Source organism: Giraffa tippelskirchi, chromosome 1 (genome assembly GCF_054371585.1).
Source record: "Giraffa tippelskirchi isolate mGirTip1 chromosome 1, T2T-mGirTip1v1.2.pri, whole genome shotgun sequence".
In the NCBI taxonomy this organism is placed as follows: domain Eukaryota; kingdom Metazoa; phylum Chordata; class Mammalia; order Artiodactyla; family Giraffidae; genus Giraffa; species Giraffa tippelskirchi.
The window spans coordinates 215,284,810-215,304,915 of record NC_137275.1 but is presented as its reverse complement, the minus strand read 5'-3'; the positions used below and the strand labels follow the sequence as shown (position 1 = coordinate 215,304,915).

Below are 20,106 nucleotides of genomic sequence, written 5' to 3'. Positions count from 1 at the left end.
AGGAAACACTGTTGAAGTCATGTGCTTTCAAATATTCTGTTGCCTGCCCGTGTTTGGAGGTTTTTGCAATTAGAAATAGGATCTAGTTCATTGTATTTTGTTGGCAGTAGGGGAAAATCATGCTTGGAAATTATGATGGTATAGTTATATAAGTGTTATAAGTGAGAAGAAAGCGTATGTGCTTATCAGAGCATTGAGGGAGTCACCTCACCAGAACCGGAGTGGGTATGGGATTAGGGAATGCAAACAGAAGGCACGACTCAACTCAGCTTCTCAGAATTCTCTGTGTTTGAAACTCAAGGTTCTCTTGTTCGCTAGCTGGTTTACTGACATCCTGTGGAGCCTCCCATGATCACTTTATCCTTCGGCCTTGTGTTTTATGGGGAGATGACTGTGATAAACACAGTTATTGCAGTGCGTTCACACGTGTGAGAGGGAGACAGACATACGCTGTTGTGTTGTTGAATCCAGAGCCCGGAGATACAGCACGGATCCTTGCTGGCACTGGGATTCACAGTAGGAAGATATTTGGCTAAGAAGAAAATGAAAATGGCAGAGCAGCCAAACGTGGAGACACGTGCCGATTTCCTGCCCGAACAAGAGGAGCTCACTCAGAGCGCCGCAGAAACTATTGGTAATTAATGTGTTTATGCTGATGTGGATGTCAGCATAAATAGTTACAAGATTTTGAATGAGGTTAAAATTTATTGTAACATTTTAGTTTCTTTTTATAGCATTGTACTCTAAACATAGAAGCTTTTTCACAAAATCTTGATGCTAAATAAATTCTGTTTTTAATAACACTGAAGGTATTCTCGTTTTTCTGTATATTTTTTCTGTATGTTTCTGTTTAACAGATATGATTCCATTGTGGGAAAAAATTTAAATGTCAAGAAAGCACCCCACTCCATGGTATTTTATTACTAAAGAAATGATAACAAATTATCAACTAGAAAATATATCGTAGACTTTGATTTTCATTTGCTGTCTTTAAGAAAAGTTCGATTATGTTTCTGGTTGCTTTGGATTCCAAGGGTAATAACGTATAATTCTGTTTTGTGTAAATGTGTTCACAGGCTCATTTTTGGACAGTACCTCCCCTCTCTTGGCGATTGCTGCCTGTACAGCCCTGGGGGAAATCGGCAGAAATGGTCCCCTCCCAATCCCCAGTGAGGGATCGGGCTTTACCAAGCTGCAGCTTGTGGAAAGCCTGCTAAACAGAATACCCTCCAGTAAAGAAACAAATAAGGCATGTCTCTTCCTTTTACCCTTCTCTTCTGAAAACTGTTTAATTTTGAGTTGTGGGTGATTTGTGTATAGCCTTCAAGTGTGTGCCTTTTGACCCAGTTACTCCAATTAAGGCGCATAACTTGTTAAGATTTGGGTAAAGATTAAATGCATCAAGTTTATTCTTCTGTCATGCAAAAGGTAGGTAATAAAGTGTTAAATAGTTATATGATTTTTATAATTTCAGACCAGATCTAAATCTTAACCTCCTATAACCAGGTGGTTTTAAGAGGTTTGGGCATTGGGTAAGCAGTGTGAGTCATCTCTGAGGAAAACGACCTTTGAATGTGAATGTGAAAGTCGCTCAGTCATGTCTGACTCTGCGACCCCATGGACTATAGCCCGCCAGGCTCCTCTGTCCATGGGATTCTTCAGGCCAGAATACGAGAGTGGGTTGCCATTTCCCTCTCCAGGGGATCTTCCCAACCAAGGGATCGAACCCAGGTCTCCTGCCTTGTGGGCAGTTTCTTCACTGTCTGAGCTACCAGGGAAGCCCAGAGGAACTTTATAGTATTTTAATTTTAGATAAAAACCTTCATAGACTTTAAAATTTTTCTTTGGGATAAGAGTACCTCAGTGTTGAAATGTAAGGTGATTTAATGAACAGAAAAAATCAGTTTACTACAAGTTTAATAAATATGTAATCTTATTCTCAATCTAGCTATTTTTTAAAACTTACCAAGAAGATCGCAGTGTAATTTTTATTGGCTGTTATTAGCTAGTCATTACCATCCAAGCATATGCTGATTGCTTCACATGCTTTAATTAACTGAATCCTCAGAAGGTCTAGTGAAGTAGGTATGTTTGTCATCTCTGTTTTCCCAGAGGAGGAAAAAACAGAAAAGTGAAGTAACTTGCCTGAGGTCACACAGCCACAAAGGCTACTAAAAACGATCTAGCTGTGACCCGATCTTGGGTTCTTCTGGGCCCAGAATCTACATTTATAGCTGTTATGGTTTGTAGGGTACTGACCTAGTTAAAGACTTTGTGCTTCCTTCTTTTGTAGTGGTGGACCCTTAATAAACTTAGTTTCATGTCTTTCAACCTCCAGTGTCTTATAGATGTAATTCTGTTAAATCAGATGCTTAAAACAAAAAACTTGCACTGATGCATTTAGTTAGACAGACTCCTCCTCCCTGCCTTCTCATTTTTCTCCCAGAAAACATTTTTCTAGGACCAAGCTGTTATATACTTCATCAAAAAAAAAAAAAAATTCTCTGTTCTTCCAGATGAAAGAAAGAGCTATCCAAACACTGGGGTATTTTCCAGTTGGGGATGGAGATTTTCCTCACCAGAAGCTCCTCTTGCAAGGTCTGATGGATTCTGTGGAGGTATTTATATTGCTATCTGGTTGTTAGTCATTTAGACAAAAGGCATTTTTTTGTTGTTGGAATTTTGCATGTTGTGAGGTTTTAAAATGAGACTTTTATTCATTCATTCACCAAGTGTTTACTGAATACCAGCTGTGGGCTGTGCTAGTCAAAGCATTGATTGAGTCACCTATGTGGGGAAGTCCTTATCTCATGATTTGTTCTGTGAAGTGTGGTGCAGGGTGAGTAGAAGGGGAAATATACCCAGTCAGCTGGCTGTGGGGAGTAGGTGCTGGTGTTCTGGTTGCTCTTGAGTCTGATGTCTTCTAGATAAACGTCCAGTGTGGTGGAGAAGACCTCCAAGTAGACAACTCCTAGCCAGTGTGGTCAGTGACTCAACACAGCCTGATCTGGCCCCAACTGGGCTTCGGTTCTTTTCACTTAACATTTTTCTTCACCAGCCTCTTTGTCCGTCTTTGTTCTGAGCTTTTGAAAAACCCTTATTTACTTCCTTCTTTCTCAGGTTGTTGCTGCACCTCTTTGAAAAACCTCCCCTGACCCTTCACACGAGGGTAGATTCGTTAGTTCTTTGTGCTTTTGTGCCTCTTCATATTTTTCTTCACAGCATTTATCACAGTTTCTAATTGCCCCCTAGACTGAAGGCAGAGTTTGTTTTGTAACCCTGCAGCCCATAAAACTGGGGCCTGGCGGTGCGATTGTTAGAGTCTTGATGAAGTATTTTTGAGGTGAAATTTTTTGACAAGAAATTAAACTCATGTCAGATTCTCCCTGGATGTCGCTAACGTTGTAACCTCTTGGGGAAAAGTTTGTGATGTCTGATTTCTCATCCTTTTTTTTTTTTTAATCTGTATTATAGATGGGTTTCTTCCAATTTTGTATAAATAAATGATGTTTTTGTTTGTCTCGATTCTTAACTTACTACTGAAGACACTGTAAGAGTTTAGAAATTTAGAAATATGAAGAGCTCGAAACATGCTGGAGAGATTAAAGGATTAAAAAAAAAGAGCAAGAATCAGAAGCAAAGTATCTTCACGGTCAGCTAGGACAGTTCTAAAGGTTTTTTTTTGTTTGTTTTTTCTTTTGACTTTTTATTATGGAAAATTTCAGACATGCATAGAAGTAGAGAGAATAATAATGTAATGATCTTTATTCAGCCACTCTTTATTTCTAGAATAGTTAAAGTCTAGATATCATCTTCACAGATAGAGTTAGGGAGTTTTGTTTTTGTTTGTAATGCCAACTACATTGTTATTAACATGTGAACGTGTAAAACCAGGCACGTAAAATGAATCCCTGTTATGAGATCCTCTGTGTTGAGATAGCTTTTCTCAGTTTAGAGTTGCCAAGAGAAGCTTTTGACCAGGAAAGCTGTACGACCAAAGCCCTTGAATCATTTTTCCTCAGAGAAGGAGGTGTGAGGTGTCAGCACTTGATGCCTCAGCAAGCCTAAAGCCCTTGGCTGGTAGAGCGTGTATGTGTGTGTCTGTGTCTGTGTCTGTGTGTGTGTTAGTCTCTCAATTGTTTCTGACTCTTCGCGGCCCCGAGGACTGTAGCCCACCAGGCTCCTCTGTTCGTGGCAGGCAAAAATATTGAAATGGGCTGCCATTCCCTTTTCCAGGGGATCTTCCTGACCCAGGGATCAAACCCAGGTCTCCTGCATTGCAGGCAGATTCTTTACCATCTGAGCTACCAGAGATTGAGCTTGGATTAGCTAACCTATCCTGTCTCCACAGTATTCCCATAGCCCTCCTGCTCTCTGTTCTTCCTTCTCTTCTTCTTCTCCTATCCTTAAGTCTCTTCCAATTCCTAGCAAACATGAGAGAGAAATGCCGAAGACTGGCCCAATTCCATATTAGTTGTGATTCACAATTGTGAGATTTTAAAATCTGAGATTTTAAAATCAGATTTTAATCCAAATCTGATTTTAAAAATTTGGGTATATGTATAAAATATGCATAGTTTTGATTTTTGAAATAATTTCAAATTTAAAGTGAAATTGTATGAATAATTTAAAGGACTCCTCTATATCCTTCATCCAAATTCACCAAATTACATTTTACCACATTTGCTTTTTGGTTCTTTGGGTTTTTTCCTGAACCATTTGAGGTGGTGATTTAGTCACTAAGCTGTTGTGTCTGACTCTTGCGATCGCATGGACTATAGCCCGCTAGGCTATTCTGACCATGGGATTTTCCAGGCAAGAATACTGGAGTGTTTTGCCATTTCCTTCTCCAGTGGATCTTCCCAATCCAGGGATCTAACCTGGGTCCCCTGCACTGCAGGCAGATTCTTTACTGACTGAGCTACCAGGGAAGCCCTACAACCATTTGAGAGGAGCTTGCAGATATCATGTAATTTAAGTGTACAGAGAGGAGATATCTGTCAGTGATAAAGGCCAATGTCATTGTGCAATTACTACCAATCAGGTGTCTCCTAGTTGCCGTTTGTACGTTAACCTTGTTTAATCCCTGTGGCCTGAACAAGGTGGGTGATGGTATTATTTATGCTCATGTTACAAATGACGTTGAGGCTCAGAGTTAAATGATGTGCAACTGGTGAGAGACAGAATTTCCATCGAGATGTGTGTGGCTTCACAGCCCGTGCCCTTCTCCCCAAGTAAATGATTCCAGTCTTCCAAAGATTAAAAATCGCTGCTTCGTGGTTCCCTGCTTTGGTAAAAAGTGCAGCGTGGACTTGGGGAGAGATCTTCAAGTCATTCTTGGGTGCTCTGTTCCCTCACCCTGCCTCTCTTTCCAGCCGTCCTGTTGGAGCATTCCAGGCGAAAGAGTGGAAACAAAGCACGCTGAGAAACAAGCCCAGGAAGCAGCTTTTTTATGGAAATGGATGTTTTTGGAAAACGTTCCCTCTGACCCCTGGCTTTTGTCCCCTTCATTGCAGGCCAAGCAGATAGAACTTCAGTTCACCATCGGTGAAGCCATCACCAGTGCTGCGATAGGAACTAGTTCTGTGGCCGCCCGGGACGCCTGGCTGGTGACCGAGGAGGAGTATACGCCCCCCGCCGGTACCTTAGAGCCACCTGATGGCTTTATTCTCGCCGTGTAACCCTCTTCTGTTCTCGTTACCACCTCTGAAGCCAAAGAAAAAATCTGTACATTCCGTTTTGACTCTTTTTCCAATAATTATATATGTCTTCTGAGTTCGGCTCAGTCAAGAAAAATAGCTGGTTAAAGGAGACGGAGCACAAAATGAGAAGAACCGTTTCGTTAGTCCTCTGTCAGGGAGGCCGAGGAGTTAGCTGTCGATTCCCTTCAGACCTGTGCTCTGTCCATGAGGATTCCTTGGGGTGTTTAGCCAGTGTCAGAGGTCAAGGCCTAGCAATCTCCCAAGTTTTGTGTGCCCTGATTCTTTTTTTTTGTAATTTTCCTTTTTTTTTTAAATTTATTTTTTAATTAGATGAAAACTGTTTTATAATGTTGTGTTGGTTTCTGCCGTACAGCAACGCAAATCAGCCATAATTAGACATAGATCCCTCCCTCTGGAGCCTTACCCGCCTCCCGCGTCCCATCCCCTGCATCAGTAATTTTATTTACTTTTTCTTGGCCGTGCTGGGTCTTCGTTGCTGCGTGTGGGCTCTTCTCTAGTTGGTGGCAAGCAGGGGCTCCTCTCTAGTTGCAGTGCGTGGGCTTCTCATCGCGGTGGCTTCTCTTGTTGTGGAGCACAGGCTCTAGGGTCCTTGGGCTTCAGGAGTCGGGGCACGTGGGCTCTAGAGCACAGGCCCAGTGAGGCGCCTGGGCTTAGCTGCTCCTCGACGAGTGGAATCTTCTCAGACCAGGGGGTCGAACCTGTGTCTGCTGCATTGGCAGGCAGGTTGTTTACCACCAGGGAAGCCCACCCCTGATTCTCTATCACAAAGTGCCAATCGTGCTGCAGGTACGTCTCTGCACTGAGTTGCTCTGGCTTTTAGTGGCCGTGTAGGTGAAGGAACGTGCACTTTCTGACTACATGTTACAGATACAGTGACCTCACACCTCTTGTGTGCTGTGAACATCCTCCAGGGCCCAGGATGGCTCTGCACAGCAGGGTGTCCTGCTGAGGCTAATCCTGCCGATCTTGGTAGTGCTGAGGCTGGGAAACTCTGAAGGGACAAAGGAAGGAGAACAATGCTGTAGTAGCTGGAGGAGGAAAGTGAGGTTAACAGAGGTTGGTTTACGTGCTAGTTTTTAGATGGGAGATGGGAAAGATACAGCAGAGAAAGAAAAATTACTGACACCAGAGAAAATGGAGATAATGAAAAGTAAGACAAAATTAACACAACATTGTAAATTGACTATACCCCAATAAAAATTTAAAAACAAATAAAAGAAAACCATTTATTTTAAAAACTTCATGTGCAGTTAAGGTCCAAAAGGGAATATGAAGGAGGGGAAATAACTTTTTTCCCCTTACAGTCACGATTTAAATGAGTAAAATTAACATTAATCATGGATATTAAAAAAATTAAGATAGTGTCTTAAAAAGAGAAGTTTTAGGTTCAGAGCAAAATGAAGAGGAAGGTGCAGTGGTTTTCCACCACTCCCCCATGTTGGTGATAATTTTTCATTTTAGGAAACTAAAGAGATCTGAGTACCTTTGAAAGGTTATTTAGTTTATGCTAGGTTCTGAAGTGAATGATTATCAGTTCCTTCAGCAATTTATTTAAACACCTTATTTGTTTAGATATTAATATGTTGTAGGATTGTTCTGTTGAGTAAATGTTGATTAAAATTTAATTTTTTTTTTTCAGGAAGCTCCATTCAGTTATTTTAATTTGCTTGTTATCATTCTTTGCTTTTCCCTAGGAGCCAAAGTTAATGATGTGGTCCCTTGGGTGCTGGATGTGATTTTAAATAAACACATCGTCAGTCCCAACCCACATGTGAGGCAAGCAGCGTGCATCTGGCTCCTTTCTCTTGTGAGGAAGCTAAGTACCCATAATGAAGTGAAGGTAGGCCATCTATAAATGTGATCCAGCTCTATTGCAATCTGTTAATGAAATATTTATAATAGGTGGTCGGAGGGGAAATGTATGGGGGTAAGGGCCATTAACCAGTAACGCATACTTTAAAAAAAAGCTACACATGAAGGAATAAAGGCTGATACCTGATATATATGAACTGGAGGATGATTCTTAACTTGAAGGTGTAAAGTCAGAGGAAGTGGTGAGGACGGGGAGGTTCAGACTGGGTGAACGGACTGCCTGTCAGTGGTACAGCCTTCAGGTAACTTGGCCACCTTCAAAGATGAGAGGACAGCGGGGTTTGTGACTGCCTCAGATTGTGAGACTTCACAGGTGTTGTGTACCCCGAGAGCAGGATTCTCAGTCTCCCAAGGGATAGAGTTTCAGTGTTCTGAATGTCTTGTCTCTTATTTCAGTCTCATCTTAAAGAAATCCAGAGTGCATTTGTTTCTGTTCTGTCAGAAAATGATGGTAAGTTATTGGTAAATATTTGATTTCCACACTTCTTTAAACTTGTATCTTAAGTTTTGAAAAATCTGGATTATGAACATAAGGCTACAGGAAACTTGATTCTTATGTACTTATTCATTGTGTGTGTTAATTGCTCAGTTGTGTCCAACTCTTTGCAACCTCATGTACTATAGCCTGCCAAGCTCCCCTGTTCATGGTATTCTCCAGGCAAGAATACTGGAGTGGGTTGCCATGCCCTCCTCCAGGATATCTTCCTGACCCAGGGATCAAACCCACATCCCTTGCATCTCTTATGTCTCCTGCATTGGCAGCAGTTTCTTTACCACTAGCGCCACCTGAGAAGCCTGTTAATTTTATTCATCAATGAATCATTTATTCATTAGATCAGTTTTGCATTTAAAAGTGGAGCCAAGGCTATGTTTAACATTCATAGCTTCTACTAAATAATAGCTTTCTTCTACTTAGGATTCATTTTTCCCTTTGTGATTTAAGCTAGGAGAGGGTGCCAGTATATGTGTTAGATATTTAAATAGTAGCTTTGTTTTATAAGTTGTTTTAAACATGTGCTATAATGTTGACTTTTCATTTAAAGTCTCCTGAAATCGGTCACCTCTCACGCGTGCACGCGCATCCACTGACCGTTTGTCACTGTGCACTGCACGCTAAGGCCCAGCAGGGGTGCCTTGATTTGTGAGTTGGATATTTTGTGAATGCAGTTCTCATTTACAGGGACTTGGCTGGTGTCATGTCCACTTGAATGATTTAATACGTTTTTTAACAAAATAGGTTGATGATGTTTTCATATCTTTGCTTTGATATCATTTTTGGTTCATGTTACAGGTTTAAAATTTTTTTCACTTGATGGCTAGAGAACAAATCTTTCTTAAAAGGATATTATTTTGTCTGACTTTTGTGTAGAACTGAGCCAGGATGTTGCCTCAAAAGGCCTTGGGTTGGTGTATGAACTCGGCAATGAACAAGATCAACAGGAATTGGTTTCTACTCTTGTAGAAACACTGATGACTGGCAAAAGGTACTGTGAACTTGAAAACTTGAACATGCAGGGCAAGTTTTGCACATACCAAGAATACGCAGTGAAAGAAGGAAAGTTCAGCTTTTGATTTTCCTGTTTATTAAGCCTTTTCTAAATTGCAAGTTATCAACTGCTATGCTGTGGATAGCAGTTTAATTATCCAGATATGCTGTTTAGAAAGTAAACTAAATTACTGTTTACAAACATGCCAATAAGTCAGGCTTTGAAAACTGAGTGATCTTGGGACAGGTAAAGCATTGGATTACAGAAGTGCCATAATTATGATTGACTAAATGGAAATGAAGACATGGAGAGAGGACTCGCGTGTCCTGCACAGTCTGATCTGTGAAGAGAATCTATTTGTTCTTCCTAGACTTCATTTTACAAAATTCTCAGGCTAATGGGAAGCGCGAGTTGGCTTTTACATCTTGCTCACTGTAGACACTTAATAGGGAATTTGATTTGATCAGTTTACAGCTGAAATGTATACATTAGTTGAACGGCAGTATGAAAATTTTGAGACTCATGTAAATTCTTGCTGTTGTTTTTGTTTAGAGCTAAACATGAAGTTTCCGGAGAGACAGTGGTGTTTCAGGGAGGAAGCCTTGGCAAAACTCCCGACGGGTAAGTGCGCCAAATCCACCCATCATTGGAGCTGCCTTCTGTCCAGCGGAGAGAACACTCACCAAGTTGATTTCCAGCCTCATGGGAAGTGTTGTGTTTTAGCAGAAGAAGAACCTTCAAAGAAGAAGCATAGCTTTTTAGATTCAGTTTCTTGGAAACCAGACTGAGATGGAACTTTATGTGCTGGAATTTGATTGAAGGGGACCCTGGGGTCCTCACCTGGGTTGTGAGGGGGCAGGACACAGCCGGGAGCCAAGAAGGAGCTGAACTGCTGCCCACATTTACGAGGTCCTGACCCATCAAGGAGCCCGGGACTGGACTGGGAGGGTGATTCGAAAAAGTTCTTATCACTGTAGCTTAGAAAAGACATAGGGAAGACAGAAATTGTCTTCAGACGGCTCTGTCGGGATCCACAGACTTTGGTGCATAGTGTACTGAAGAATTATCACTGCCTTGGAGGTGATGAGGGCTCCACCGCACAGGCATCATAAGTGCCTTAGGTCATTCACCAGCTGTTGCTGAGAACTGAATTCAGTTCAGTTCAGTCTCTCAGTCGTGTCCGACTCTTTGCGACCCCATGAATCACAGCACGCCAGGCCTCCCTGTCCATTACCAACTCCCGGAGTTTACCCAAACCCACGAGAACTGAATTAGGCGACTTCTTATATTCTCTTCACCCTGGTTCTCTGCCTCTGGTAATGAGATAACTCAGTATTGGAAATTTAGTGAAAACGTAATTTTAAAATGTCCTAGTGGTATCGGTAGTGTACTTTTTATTAGTCTTGAGGTAGAGAAATACATTACTGCGTACTTTTTTGGTTCTTGTTTTCAAGCCAGGGCCTCTCTACGTACAAGGAGCTCTGTTCTCTGGCAAGTGATCTTAGTCAGCCGGATCTGGTGTATAAATTTATGAATCTAGCCAACCATCATGCAATGTGGAACTCTAGGAAGGTAAGTGGCTGTTGTGGACAGTTTAATTTTTTTTTTCTTCCCTTCAAATCAAACCTGCCTCACTGGCAGACGGTGACGATTGATAACGTGGTGTGTTTTCTACAAGTCTGTGGTGAGAGAGCTCTGTCCCACCCCAGAGCTGGTGTAGTATTGATACTGGACACTCAGTACATCAGGCTGTCTTCAGGGACAAGGCTAGGAGGGAAAATTTTGTGGTATTTAATGTGTTAATATTTTATTGCAGTAGGTGTGTCTGAGCCACTTCATCTTGTTACTGTATTTTTAGGGTGCTGCTTTTGGTTTTAATGTAATTGCTACCAGAGCTGGAGAACAGCTGGCTCCTTTCCTGCCTCAGCTGGTTCCGCGTCTTTATCGTTACCAGTTTGATCCCAACCTTGGCATTCGACAGGCGATGACCAGTATTTGGAATGCACTGGTCACTGACAAGTCAATGGCAAGTATCTGCACCCTTGTCCCAGATTACAGGCAGATGTAAACCCAGGCTTACCTCCCTTTCTCCTTTGTATACCTATTTGTTTAAACAAATAGACTTTCTTTCATCTTCTTGCTTTTTCTTCCCCTTTCAAGGTACCAAAGATGCTCATGGCAACATTTTACTGAAACCTCAAAAATGGAAGTAATGAAATGTCTAGTGGGTGGATGGTTAAGGAAATGGCAGTATATCCACACCAATGGAAACCTGTGTGTCGATAGCACTGATGCAGTGGAGAACAGGCGGCAGATGAGGAGGCAGGCAGTGACCGTGTTCGGCCGCTTCTCATATTCTGTCACATTGTTAGTTACTAGGATTTCTCAGGACTGGCCTCTGAGTGCCTGTTTCTCTCTCCACTTTCTCCTTTGAGATGAGCTCTCAGTTCCAGGGCTTGTAAATGTCACCTTGATTGTGATGGATCCCAGTCTTATTCTTCTGACCCAGGCACGACTTGTGTTCCTGACTTGTACTGATATATCTCACTGCCTGCTTGACATTGTCACTTGGATGTCATTTCAAGATACGTTAGACATAACACGTTGACAACAGGACTTAAAAAAAACAGCCTTCCCTTGGGACTTACCCAGAGGTCCAGTGGTTAAGACGCTATGCTTCCACTGCAGGGGATGCGGGTTTGATCCCTGTTCTGGGAACCAAGATCCCGCATGCCACATGGCCAAAAACGAAAACCGTCACAGCCTTCCCGCTCTCTTTTTATGTGTTCCTCCGTTTACCCAAGCCGCAGAACTGGCGTCCTCTTGGTTGTCTGTCTCATCCCACCCTCAGTTAAATCTAGTAGCAAATTCTCTTGATTCTTCTTCCAAGGTATTTCTCTCTTTCCTTTTTTTTTTTTTTGACTGCACAGTGTGGTTTGCAAGCTCTTAGCTCCCTGAACCTGAGCCCGTGGCAGTGAACGTACTGAGTCTTAACCACTGGACTGCCATGGAATTCCCTGCAAAATAGTTCTTGAATCTACTCTCTTTTTTTTCCTAATTCTTCCCTAATGAATACATTGTCATCTCTCTTTTCTATTTGCCCTCCTTCGTTTACTTACCAGCAGTAAAAGTGATTTTAAAAATGCAAATTGGATTGTGTTTTGGGTTGAAATCCTTTGGTGGCTTCCTAGATCACTTTATTTTTTATTGATTTGTCTTTTCAAGCAGATATTTTATTTTGGCTGCTGTTTTTCCAAGGATGGGAGTAGGTCAGGGAGCGTTCCATGGTGAAAAACATGAAAATATCATGGATTAAATAATATAGTTTCCTTCTGTTATTGATTATTAATGCATTATTATTTATTATTATTCTATTATGATCAAACACATTTTGTATGATTTCAATCCTTTTAAATGTTTTGAAACATTTTATGACCTTGAAAATAGTGACCCTGAAGAATGTTCCATGTGTACTTTAGAAGAATTTGCGTTCTGCTATTATTGAAAAAAGTGTTCTATAAATGTTGGATCTGGGTAGTTTATCACGGTGTTGACCTACTGTCTAGTTGTTCTGTTTTTTTTTTTTTTTTTCTGTTTTGTATTTTAAAAAAATTTATTTTCAGTTGGAGGGTAATTACTTTACAAGATTGTATTGGTTTCTCCTGTCAGCAACATAAATCAGCCATAGGTATATGTATGTTCCCTCCCTCTTGAAACTTCCTCCTACCCCCTATCCCATCCCACCTCTCTAGGTTGTCACGGAGCACCAAGTTGAGCTCCCTGTGTCATACAGCAAATCCTAGTTCAATTAAATGAACCCCATGACCCTTACCGTGTCTTTCCATCCCTAAGCCTGATGCAGGCTGTTCCTCTGTCTCCAGTCTGATGCTGGAAGGCACTGGAGGGTTTCACTTTGAAGGTTCGATGAGTTCTGTTTGCTCTAGGAGAGTACTTGGTACTTGGTACAAATGAGTCAGCCTAGATCTCATAGGCTGAGTTCAGGGCCCAGGCCTAGGCTCTTGAGATGTGAGTGTCATCTCTCTGTGCGTGGAAGGTAAAGCCACAGGTGTGGATGAGATCACTGTGGAGACTGTCTAGAGACATGGGCTTAGAAAGACGTCAGTTTCTTTAATCTTAGATGAGTTATTCCCTTCCTCTCTTGGTTTTCTTGCGTATCAGTGAGGAAAACAAAACCTCTCTTACCTATGAGAGTAAAAGTGGGAAAGCTGTAAGTTTTGAAGTTCTGTTATTGTTATTTAGTTGCTAAGTCCTGTCTGACTCTTTGCGACCCCATGGACTGCAGCATGCCAGGCTCCTCTCTCCTCTACTATCTTCCAGAGTTTGCTCAGATTTGTGTCCATTGAGTCGGTGATGCTATCTAACCATCGCATCCTGTGCTGCCTCCTTCTCTTTCTGCCTTCCCAGCATCAGGGTCTTTTTCAGTGAATCGGCTCTTCACATCAGGTGACCAAAGTATTGGAGCTTCAGCTTCAGTACCAGTTGTTCCAATGAATATTCAGGGTTGATATCCTTTAGGATTGACTGGTTTGGTCTCCTTGCTGTCCAAGGGACTCCCAAGAATCTTCTCCAGCAGCACAATTTGAAAGCATCAATTCTTGGGTGGTTTGCCTTCTATATCATCCCACTCTCACATCTGTACATGACTACTGGAAAAACCATAGCTTTGACTATACCGACTGATGTTTGCAAAGTGATATCTCCGCTTTTTAGTATGCTGTCTAGATTTGTCATAGCTTTCCTTCCAAGGAGCAAGTGTTTTTAATTTCATGGCTGCAGTCACCATTCACAGTGACTTTGGAGCTCAAGAAAATAAAATCTGTCATTGCTTCTGCTTTTTCCTTCTTTTTTTTTTGCCATGAAATGAGGGGACTGGTTGCCATGATCTTAGTTTTTTGAATGTTGAGTTTCAAGCCAGTTTTTTCGCTCACCTCTTTCACCTTCATCAAGAGGCTCTTTAGTTCCTCTTCACTTTCTTCCATTAGGGTGGTATCATCTGCATATCTGAGGTTATTGATATTTCTCCCGGCAATCTTGATTCCAGCTTGTGTTTCTTCCAGCCCAGCGTTTCTCATGATGTACTCTGCATATAAGTTAAATAAGCAGGGTGACAATATACAGCCTTGACGTGCTCCTTTTCCTATTTGGAACCAGTCTGTTGTTCCAAGAGAGACACTTAGGCTGTTACATATAGAAACACAGTGTGGTAGAGATGCATCATTTGATTATTGATGGATTTTGCATTTTTAATTTTATCCTTTTACTCTCATTAGGTGGATAAGTATTTGAAGGAAATTCTTCAAGATTTGGTTAAGAATCTAACCAGCAGTATGTGGCGAGTTCGAGAATCCAGGTATCATTTTTGGAAATAAGACTAGTCAAAACTGCATTTTTTTTCCCCTTCAAATTTCCAAGTTTTATACCTTGTGCAAAAAGAATGAGTTAAAACCACTAAAAAGCATATTTCTGGTTGGGTTAGACCATTAATAACATTGAAGCTCTAGCCAGTGGTTTTCTAAGTTGTTTAGTTTCTCTAAGGATGATTTATTGGGTTGGCCAAAGTTTGTTCAGATTTTTCCATGCCACCGTACTGAAAAACCTAAACAAACTTTTTGGCCAGCCTGATTAAAATAGAAGATCACTTGTTAAATTAGACATCAGGGTGCATTTGTATAGTCTCATAAGTTTGTAGGGTGGCATTTATTTGTACATAAATAATTTAGGTCTGCTCAGTGTCTGCTATGTGCTTGGTCGTGTGCTAGGCCCTGGAAGTATATTGCTGAGTGAACAATGATGATGTGTCATCTGGAAGAGATTATATTATAGTTGTGGGACACAGACATTTGATGGTTGTAAATGCCATACACCTGTAGTATATCTCGGGCATCAAGGAGAGAGTACTCATACCTATCTTGGAGTAAAGGGGTTAAGACTACAGATATAGGCAGAATCCGTATTCTTATCTGATATGAATATTTTGTAGTAAAAGACTGAGCTTTTTTGATCATATATTTGAAACTAAATTGTTTATTTTCAGCTGCTTAGCTCTGAATGATTTATTAAGAGGAAGACCCCTAGATGACATCATTGATAAACTTCCAGAAATTTGGGAAACCCTCTTTAGAGTACAAGATGATATAAAGGTACTGTATAAATAAATCTGTATTTATTTGTAGACTAGCATAAAGTGGAATTGTTAAAATATGTATGTTACATATTTCAAAATTCAGTATCCAGACAATTTTTTAAAAGACCAGAATTTTCCGAATCTTCCTCCAAAGTTTCAGTCAATCTGTCTGTGAAGTGGTAAGGTTAGGTATCTTTAGGTCTAAATTTAATTACCTTTTTTTTTTTTTTTAATAAAGGGTAGCTTGATATTCTTTCAGTAGAGATCTTGTGATGCTATTGAAGAAGGACAAATAATAGTTTAGAAATAATCCAGTATAACTCTACTTTGATCAGTTTCATAAGTTGGATCAGTCATTCCCAAATAATGTGTCCAGTTTTTCTCTGAATTTTGCCTTGGCAATCTAAATTGTAGATTTTTCAATCTTACAATTAAAATGAGATGCTTTTTTTTTTTTTTTTTGCTTTATTCATCAGAGATTTTTTAGGTCTTTGAGAATCTTCACATACATCTTTACATAGTTGCTTTTATAATAAATTTAGTTTCTAAGCTGTTATACTTAATATCCATATTTTTTATGGTCAAAATAGGTTGTATCTAATTTAAAAAATAATAGTCTGGCATGTTAATATGCTCCTTGATGGGCACAGAGCGTAGTGAAAGACTGTTTTTACTTGTTAATGAAAATAGGGTTTTTCATCAGTTTGTGTAGATTTGGAGGCAGTTTAAATGCACATTTGGGGGTAGATGAGATGGAAACTCTGACTTGTATGATATCATACTTCTCTTTTTTTTTAGGAATCTGTACGGAAAGCAGCAGAACTAGCTCTGAAAACTCTGAGCAAGGTGAAAACTCTTAATCTGTTACTGGGGGTGAAGTGGGGCAGGATTCTATGTGACAATGAAAATAATAATTTTTTGTCATATAAAGTGACATTTAGTTGCATTGTAATTGACTTCATGTTACAACCTACTGTTCTTAACAATGAATGGGAAAGTGAAAGTCACTCAGTCGTGTCCCGACTCTTTGCGAACCCATGGACTGTAGTCCATGGAATTCTCCAGGCCAGAATACTGGAGTGGGTAGCCTTTCCCTTCTCCAGGGGATCTTCCCAACTCAGGATCGAACCCAGGTCTCCTGCATTGCAGGCGGATTCTTTACCAGCTGAGCCACAGGGGAAGCCCAGTGAATGGGAAACTGGGTGCTATTACATTAGAATACAAGTATCTTTAACAAAGTGTATCTCTGGGCCCTTTAAATGGTCTGCTCCTCTGGGCCTTTATATAAGGTATGACTTTCTCTTGACTCTGAAGCACACATTGCATTTAGATCAAGCAACATCTGTTCTCATTATTGCTCTGTTTATGTGTTAGCCTACCTTTCATAGTTACGAGATTGGCAGCATTTTTGAAACTAGTTTCCCATTTGCGTTTTGTTTTGTGGTGTATCAGCCTTCTGATGTGTTCTAGCTGTATATGCCTTGCTGTAAGTCACATTATTATTATGTAGGAAAACTGGGTTTTAAACCCGGGAGTTTCTTCTTCCACATTTATGCTCTTGACCTCTGTGCTACGCTGCCACCCAAAGTTATTGACGATCGTCATGGTAACAATACCTTAAGCCTCTTCAGAGTGCTTTCTTAAATGGTTGCTCATTTCATCCTCAGCTGTTGCCTGTTTCACAAATTAGAAGACCAAAGCTTAGAAAGTAAAATGTGTTACCCGATTTTCTGTTTAGTTATTGGCAGCCCTAGGACTCAACCCCAGATTATGAGGTTGTCTTTTTCTCTCTGTGGAATGGTAGAAAGTGTATCATCACTTACACTTTTCTGTGGCTGTAGGAAGTAGGAAGTGTTTTGTCAGATGAACGCTTTATCGGATGAGACGTCAGGTTCACTAATTTCTATGCTCTTTGTCTGTGAGGTCTGTGTGAAAATGTGTGACCCTGCCAAAGGAGCAGCTGGCCAGAGAACCATTGCTGTCCTCCTGCCCTGCCTTCTGGACAAAGGAATGATGAGTCCTGTGACAGAAGTTCGAGCCCTCAGGTTTGAATCAGCCGATGAGATGAATATACTGGATTTACTGAGTTCTTAGCCATCCAGTAGAAATTGGATTTCTTCAAATGTTAAGATTCTGGAACATATGGAGAAGGGAGTTGACGAGAATCCACTGGGGTGACCCAAGGGCATGTGTGAGAAGTGGCGAGTCAGAACATTTTTGCAGAGACATTCTCTTGGGAACCTTGCTTCTGTCCAGCATTCTGCCACTTTGCCTCAGCCTTGAGTGAAGTGTGTTCTTTTCTTGTCACTGGCCTCTGCGCCCAGCAGGCACATCTTCCTGTTATGTTATGCCTCTGTTAAGCAAGGTCTTGGGAAGCTTGTTTGTTGATTATACTACTTAGTAACATTTCACCGATTATTAGATTTAAAATAAGCTGTTTACTACCTGTGAAATATTCAAGAAACACATATTTAGATATATATGGCTCTTCTAAGTTAAAGTCAGTAATGAAAGATTCTAGTTTCTTTTTTTTTTTAAACTAGAATACCATCTAGAAACTTCATGAATTCCATTTTTATTTCACTCTTTATATTAGTTCAAATTAATAGTATCAACACTTTTGTGGTAATCAAGTAGTTGGTTTGGGAAAATTCTTTTTAGAAGGATTCAGCTAACAAATGCAGAGGAATGATAAAATTAGGATACCACCATTTTGCTGTCCTCAGTAAGATGACCCAGGTAATGATTGTAAGTGGCTCTAAGTCTGCTGGTGAAAGGCTGATGGGGAGAGTTACAATGGATGGTTTGTTTGTGCTGACCAAACTTGAACCCTCTGATCACTCTTTAAGAGCACAGGAAAAGATAAGCATCCTAAAAAAAAAAAAACAAAGATAAGCATCCTAATGTGATGGGATGGGACATGACAGACCATCTATAGAAGATTCTTATAAAAAAAAATTGAACTAAACATGATTTAGCCTGGAGATCTGTATAAGCTACAGAGGGACATGTTAAGTGATACCATCAGAATACGATCAGTGAAGACAAATAAGTTATAAGAAAAAAAGAGGAAGTAGGGCACTGTGAAAAAAGATTCAAGAAATGCAGTAAATTCCAATGTGTGGATGGACTCTGGATTCAAGTCTGTCAAACCAGCTCTTAAGGACATTTGTGAAACAGTCAGGGAAATTTGGATATTAGATGATATGAAAAGAATTCTTAATATTTTTTAGGTGTGAAATGCTATTTTGATGATGATAAAGAGTCCTGCTCTCTTTGTGACACATACTGAAGTTAAGTTAGGGATTATACTTCGAAATACTCTGACAGCAGGGGTAAAAAATATATGTATGGTCTGTATGTATGGTGGATATGTAAGTGAGACAGTATTGGACAAAGGTTGCTGATTGTTGAACTGGGTGGAGAACATAATCGAATTTCATTTATGATCCTCTCTGCTTTCATACATGCGTGAAATTTTCTTTAATCAAAAGTAGAAACAAAACCCAGAAAAACAACACAGAGTTAAGACCAGGCTCTGAACCCAAGGGAGTATGTTCCTTAGTGCAGGAAACTGCAGAATATCCTCGTGATTAGACTTGTAGAGCTTCTTCCTTTTATTAAAAGGACTCAAGAGTTGTGTTTTGTGTGTCTGTAGTATCAACACCCTGGTGAAGATCAGCAAAAGTGCAGGAGCCATGTTGAAGCCACATGCGCCAAAACTCATCCCAGCTCTGCTGGAGTCCCTAAGTGTATTGGAGCCCCAAGTTCTCAATTATTTGAGCCTCCGGGCTACAGACCAAGAAAAGGTGAGTTGACAGCACAAGCGTATTGATAATTATTATGAAGGGAGAGCCCTGTTAAGATACTGAATAGGTCCTCCAGGGTCCTTGGTCAAACTCCACAACTCAAATGATACTTTCAACACTCTCGAAACAACTTTACTCCTATAACCACATGTGGTGTTTTTTTTTAGTAGTGGGGTGGGCAGGGAGAGGACTCATACACTATTATGTGAAGTGAGTGAAAAATGACACTTCTATCCAAAAAAATATATCAGTGCATTTATTTAACAGAGTTTTGGGTACATGTTTGTTTATTTTTTAGGGGTTAAGTCTACACCCTCAGAGTCTTTTTCTATGAATCATTCTTGCCCTACAAGTCAAGAGGATTTCTAGCTAGACTTTGGCATGGTTCAAAAGTATTTTGCTTTTTAGGTATATTATAATTCCCTAGTCTCTTAATCAGAGTTGTGGGTTTGTTTGTTTTTTTCCTTTAAATTACGGATGAAATATATTTATTGTGAAAAATTAAAACAACACAGAAGTGTAGAAAGTATTCCCTTAGGAGTCCCCTCCTCTCTGGCAGCACAGTGTCATTCCTGAGGAGTACACGCTGTCAGCGGTTTCCTGTGTCTACTTTCAAGTTCTTTTGTAGTCATAGGCTACAAAATCAACAAACACATTAGTTTAGAAATAGAATCAAACTATAAATGTTGTTCTGCAACTTGATTGGTGTTTTTAACGAAATACCATGTGTGTATCTCGATCTGTTTTGTTCTTTTCAGGGCATGTGTAGTGTTCTGTAGTGAGGTTATTTTGAACTTGTGTACGAGAGATTTTATAATATCCAAAGTTATGAATGTTCGGTTGTCTCCACATCTGTGCCAGCACTGAATAGTATCAGTCTGATAAGAATCTCATTCTAATTTAGCTTCCTGTTATTAGTGTTGTCCACTGTCTTTTCATATTGTGTTAGCCATCTGTATTTATTTTGCGAGTTGTATTGTTTCTTTTCTGTGTTTCTTTTTCACTTGTTTATATTTCTGCGTTTGTCTTTATTAGAACTGTTAAGCTCCTGTCATATGATTGTAAAAGCT

General features: G+C 40.3%; 1 protein-coding gene across 30 annotated transcripts in view; it reads left to right on the top strand.

Annotated features, from left to right (window-relative positions):
- Positions 1-20,106, top strand: part of ECPAS (Ecm29 proteasome adaptor and scaffold) — a 109,770-nt gene that overhangs the window by 72,030 nt on the left and 17,634 nt on the right. For all 30 annotated transcript variants that reach the window (XR_014078195.1, XR_014078206.1, XR_014078184.1 and 27 more), the window contains 15 exons: positions 472-634; positions 1,077-1,249; positions 2,517-2,618; positions 5,517-5,640; positions 7,418-7,563; positions 7,992-8,046; positions 8,965-9,079; positions 9,635-9,703; positions 10,537-10,654; positions 10,941-11,108; positions 14,374-14,453; positions 15,138-15,243; positions 16,026-16,073; positions 17,151-17,272; positions 18,886-19,036. Coding sequence is in view for 23 of the 30 variants with exons in the window: in XM_081574410.1 (XP_081430536.1) it covers positions 472-634; positions 1,077-1,249; positions 2,517-2,618; positions 5,517-5,640; positions 7,418-7,563; positions 7,992-8,046; positions 8,965-9,079; positions 9,635-9,703; positions 10,537-10,654; positions 10,941-11,108; positions 14,374-14,453; positions 15,138-15,243; positions 16,026-16,073; positions 17,151-17,272; positions 18,886-19,036 (1,740 nt within the window). In the remaining 7 variants the exon portion in view is untranslated. The remainder of the gene's footprint in view (positions 1-471; positions 635-1,076; positions 1,250-2,516; positions 2,619-5,516; positions 5,641-7,417; positions 7,564-7,991; positions 8,047-8,964; positions 9,080-9,634; positions 9,704-10,536; positions 10,655-10,940; positions 11,109-14,373; positions 14,454-15,137; positions 15,244-16,025; positions 16,074-17,150; positions 17,273-18,885; positions 19,037-20,106) is intronic.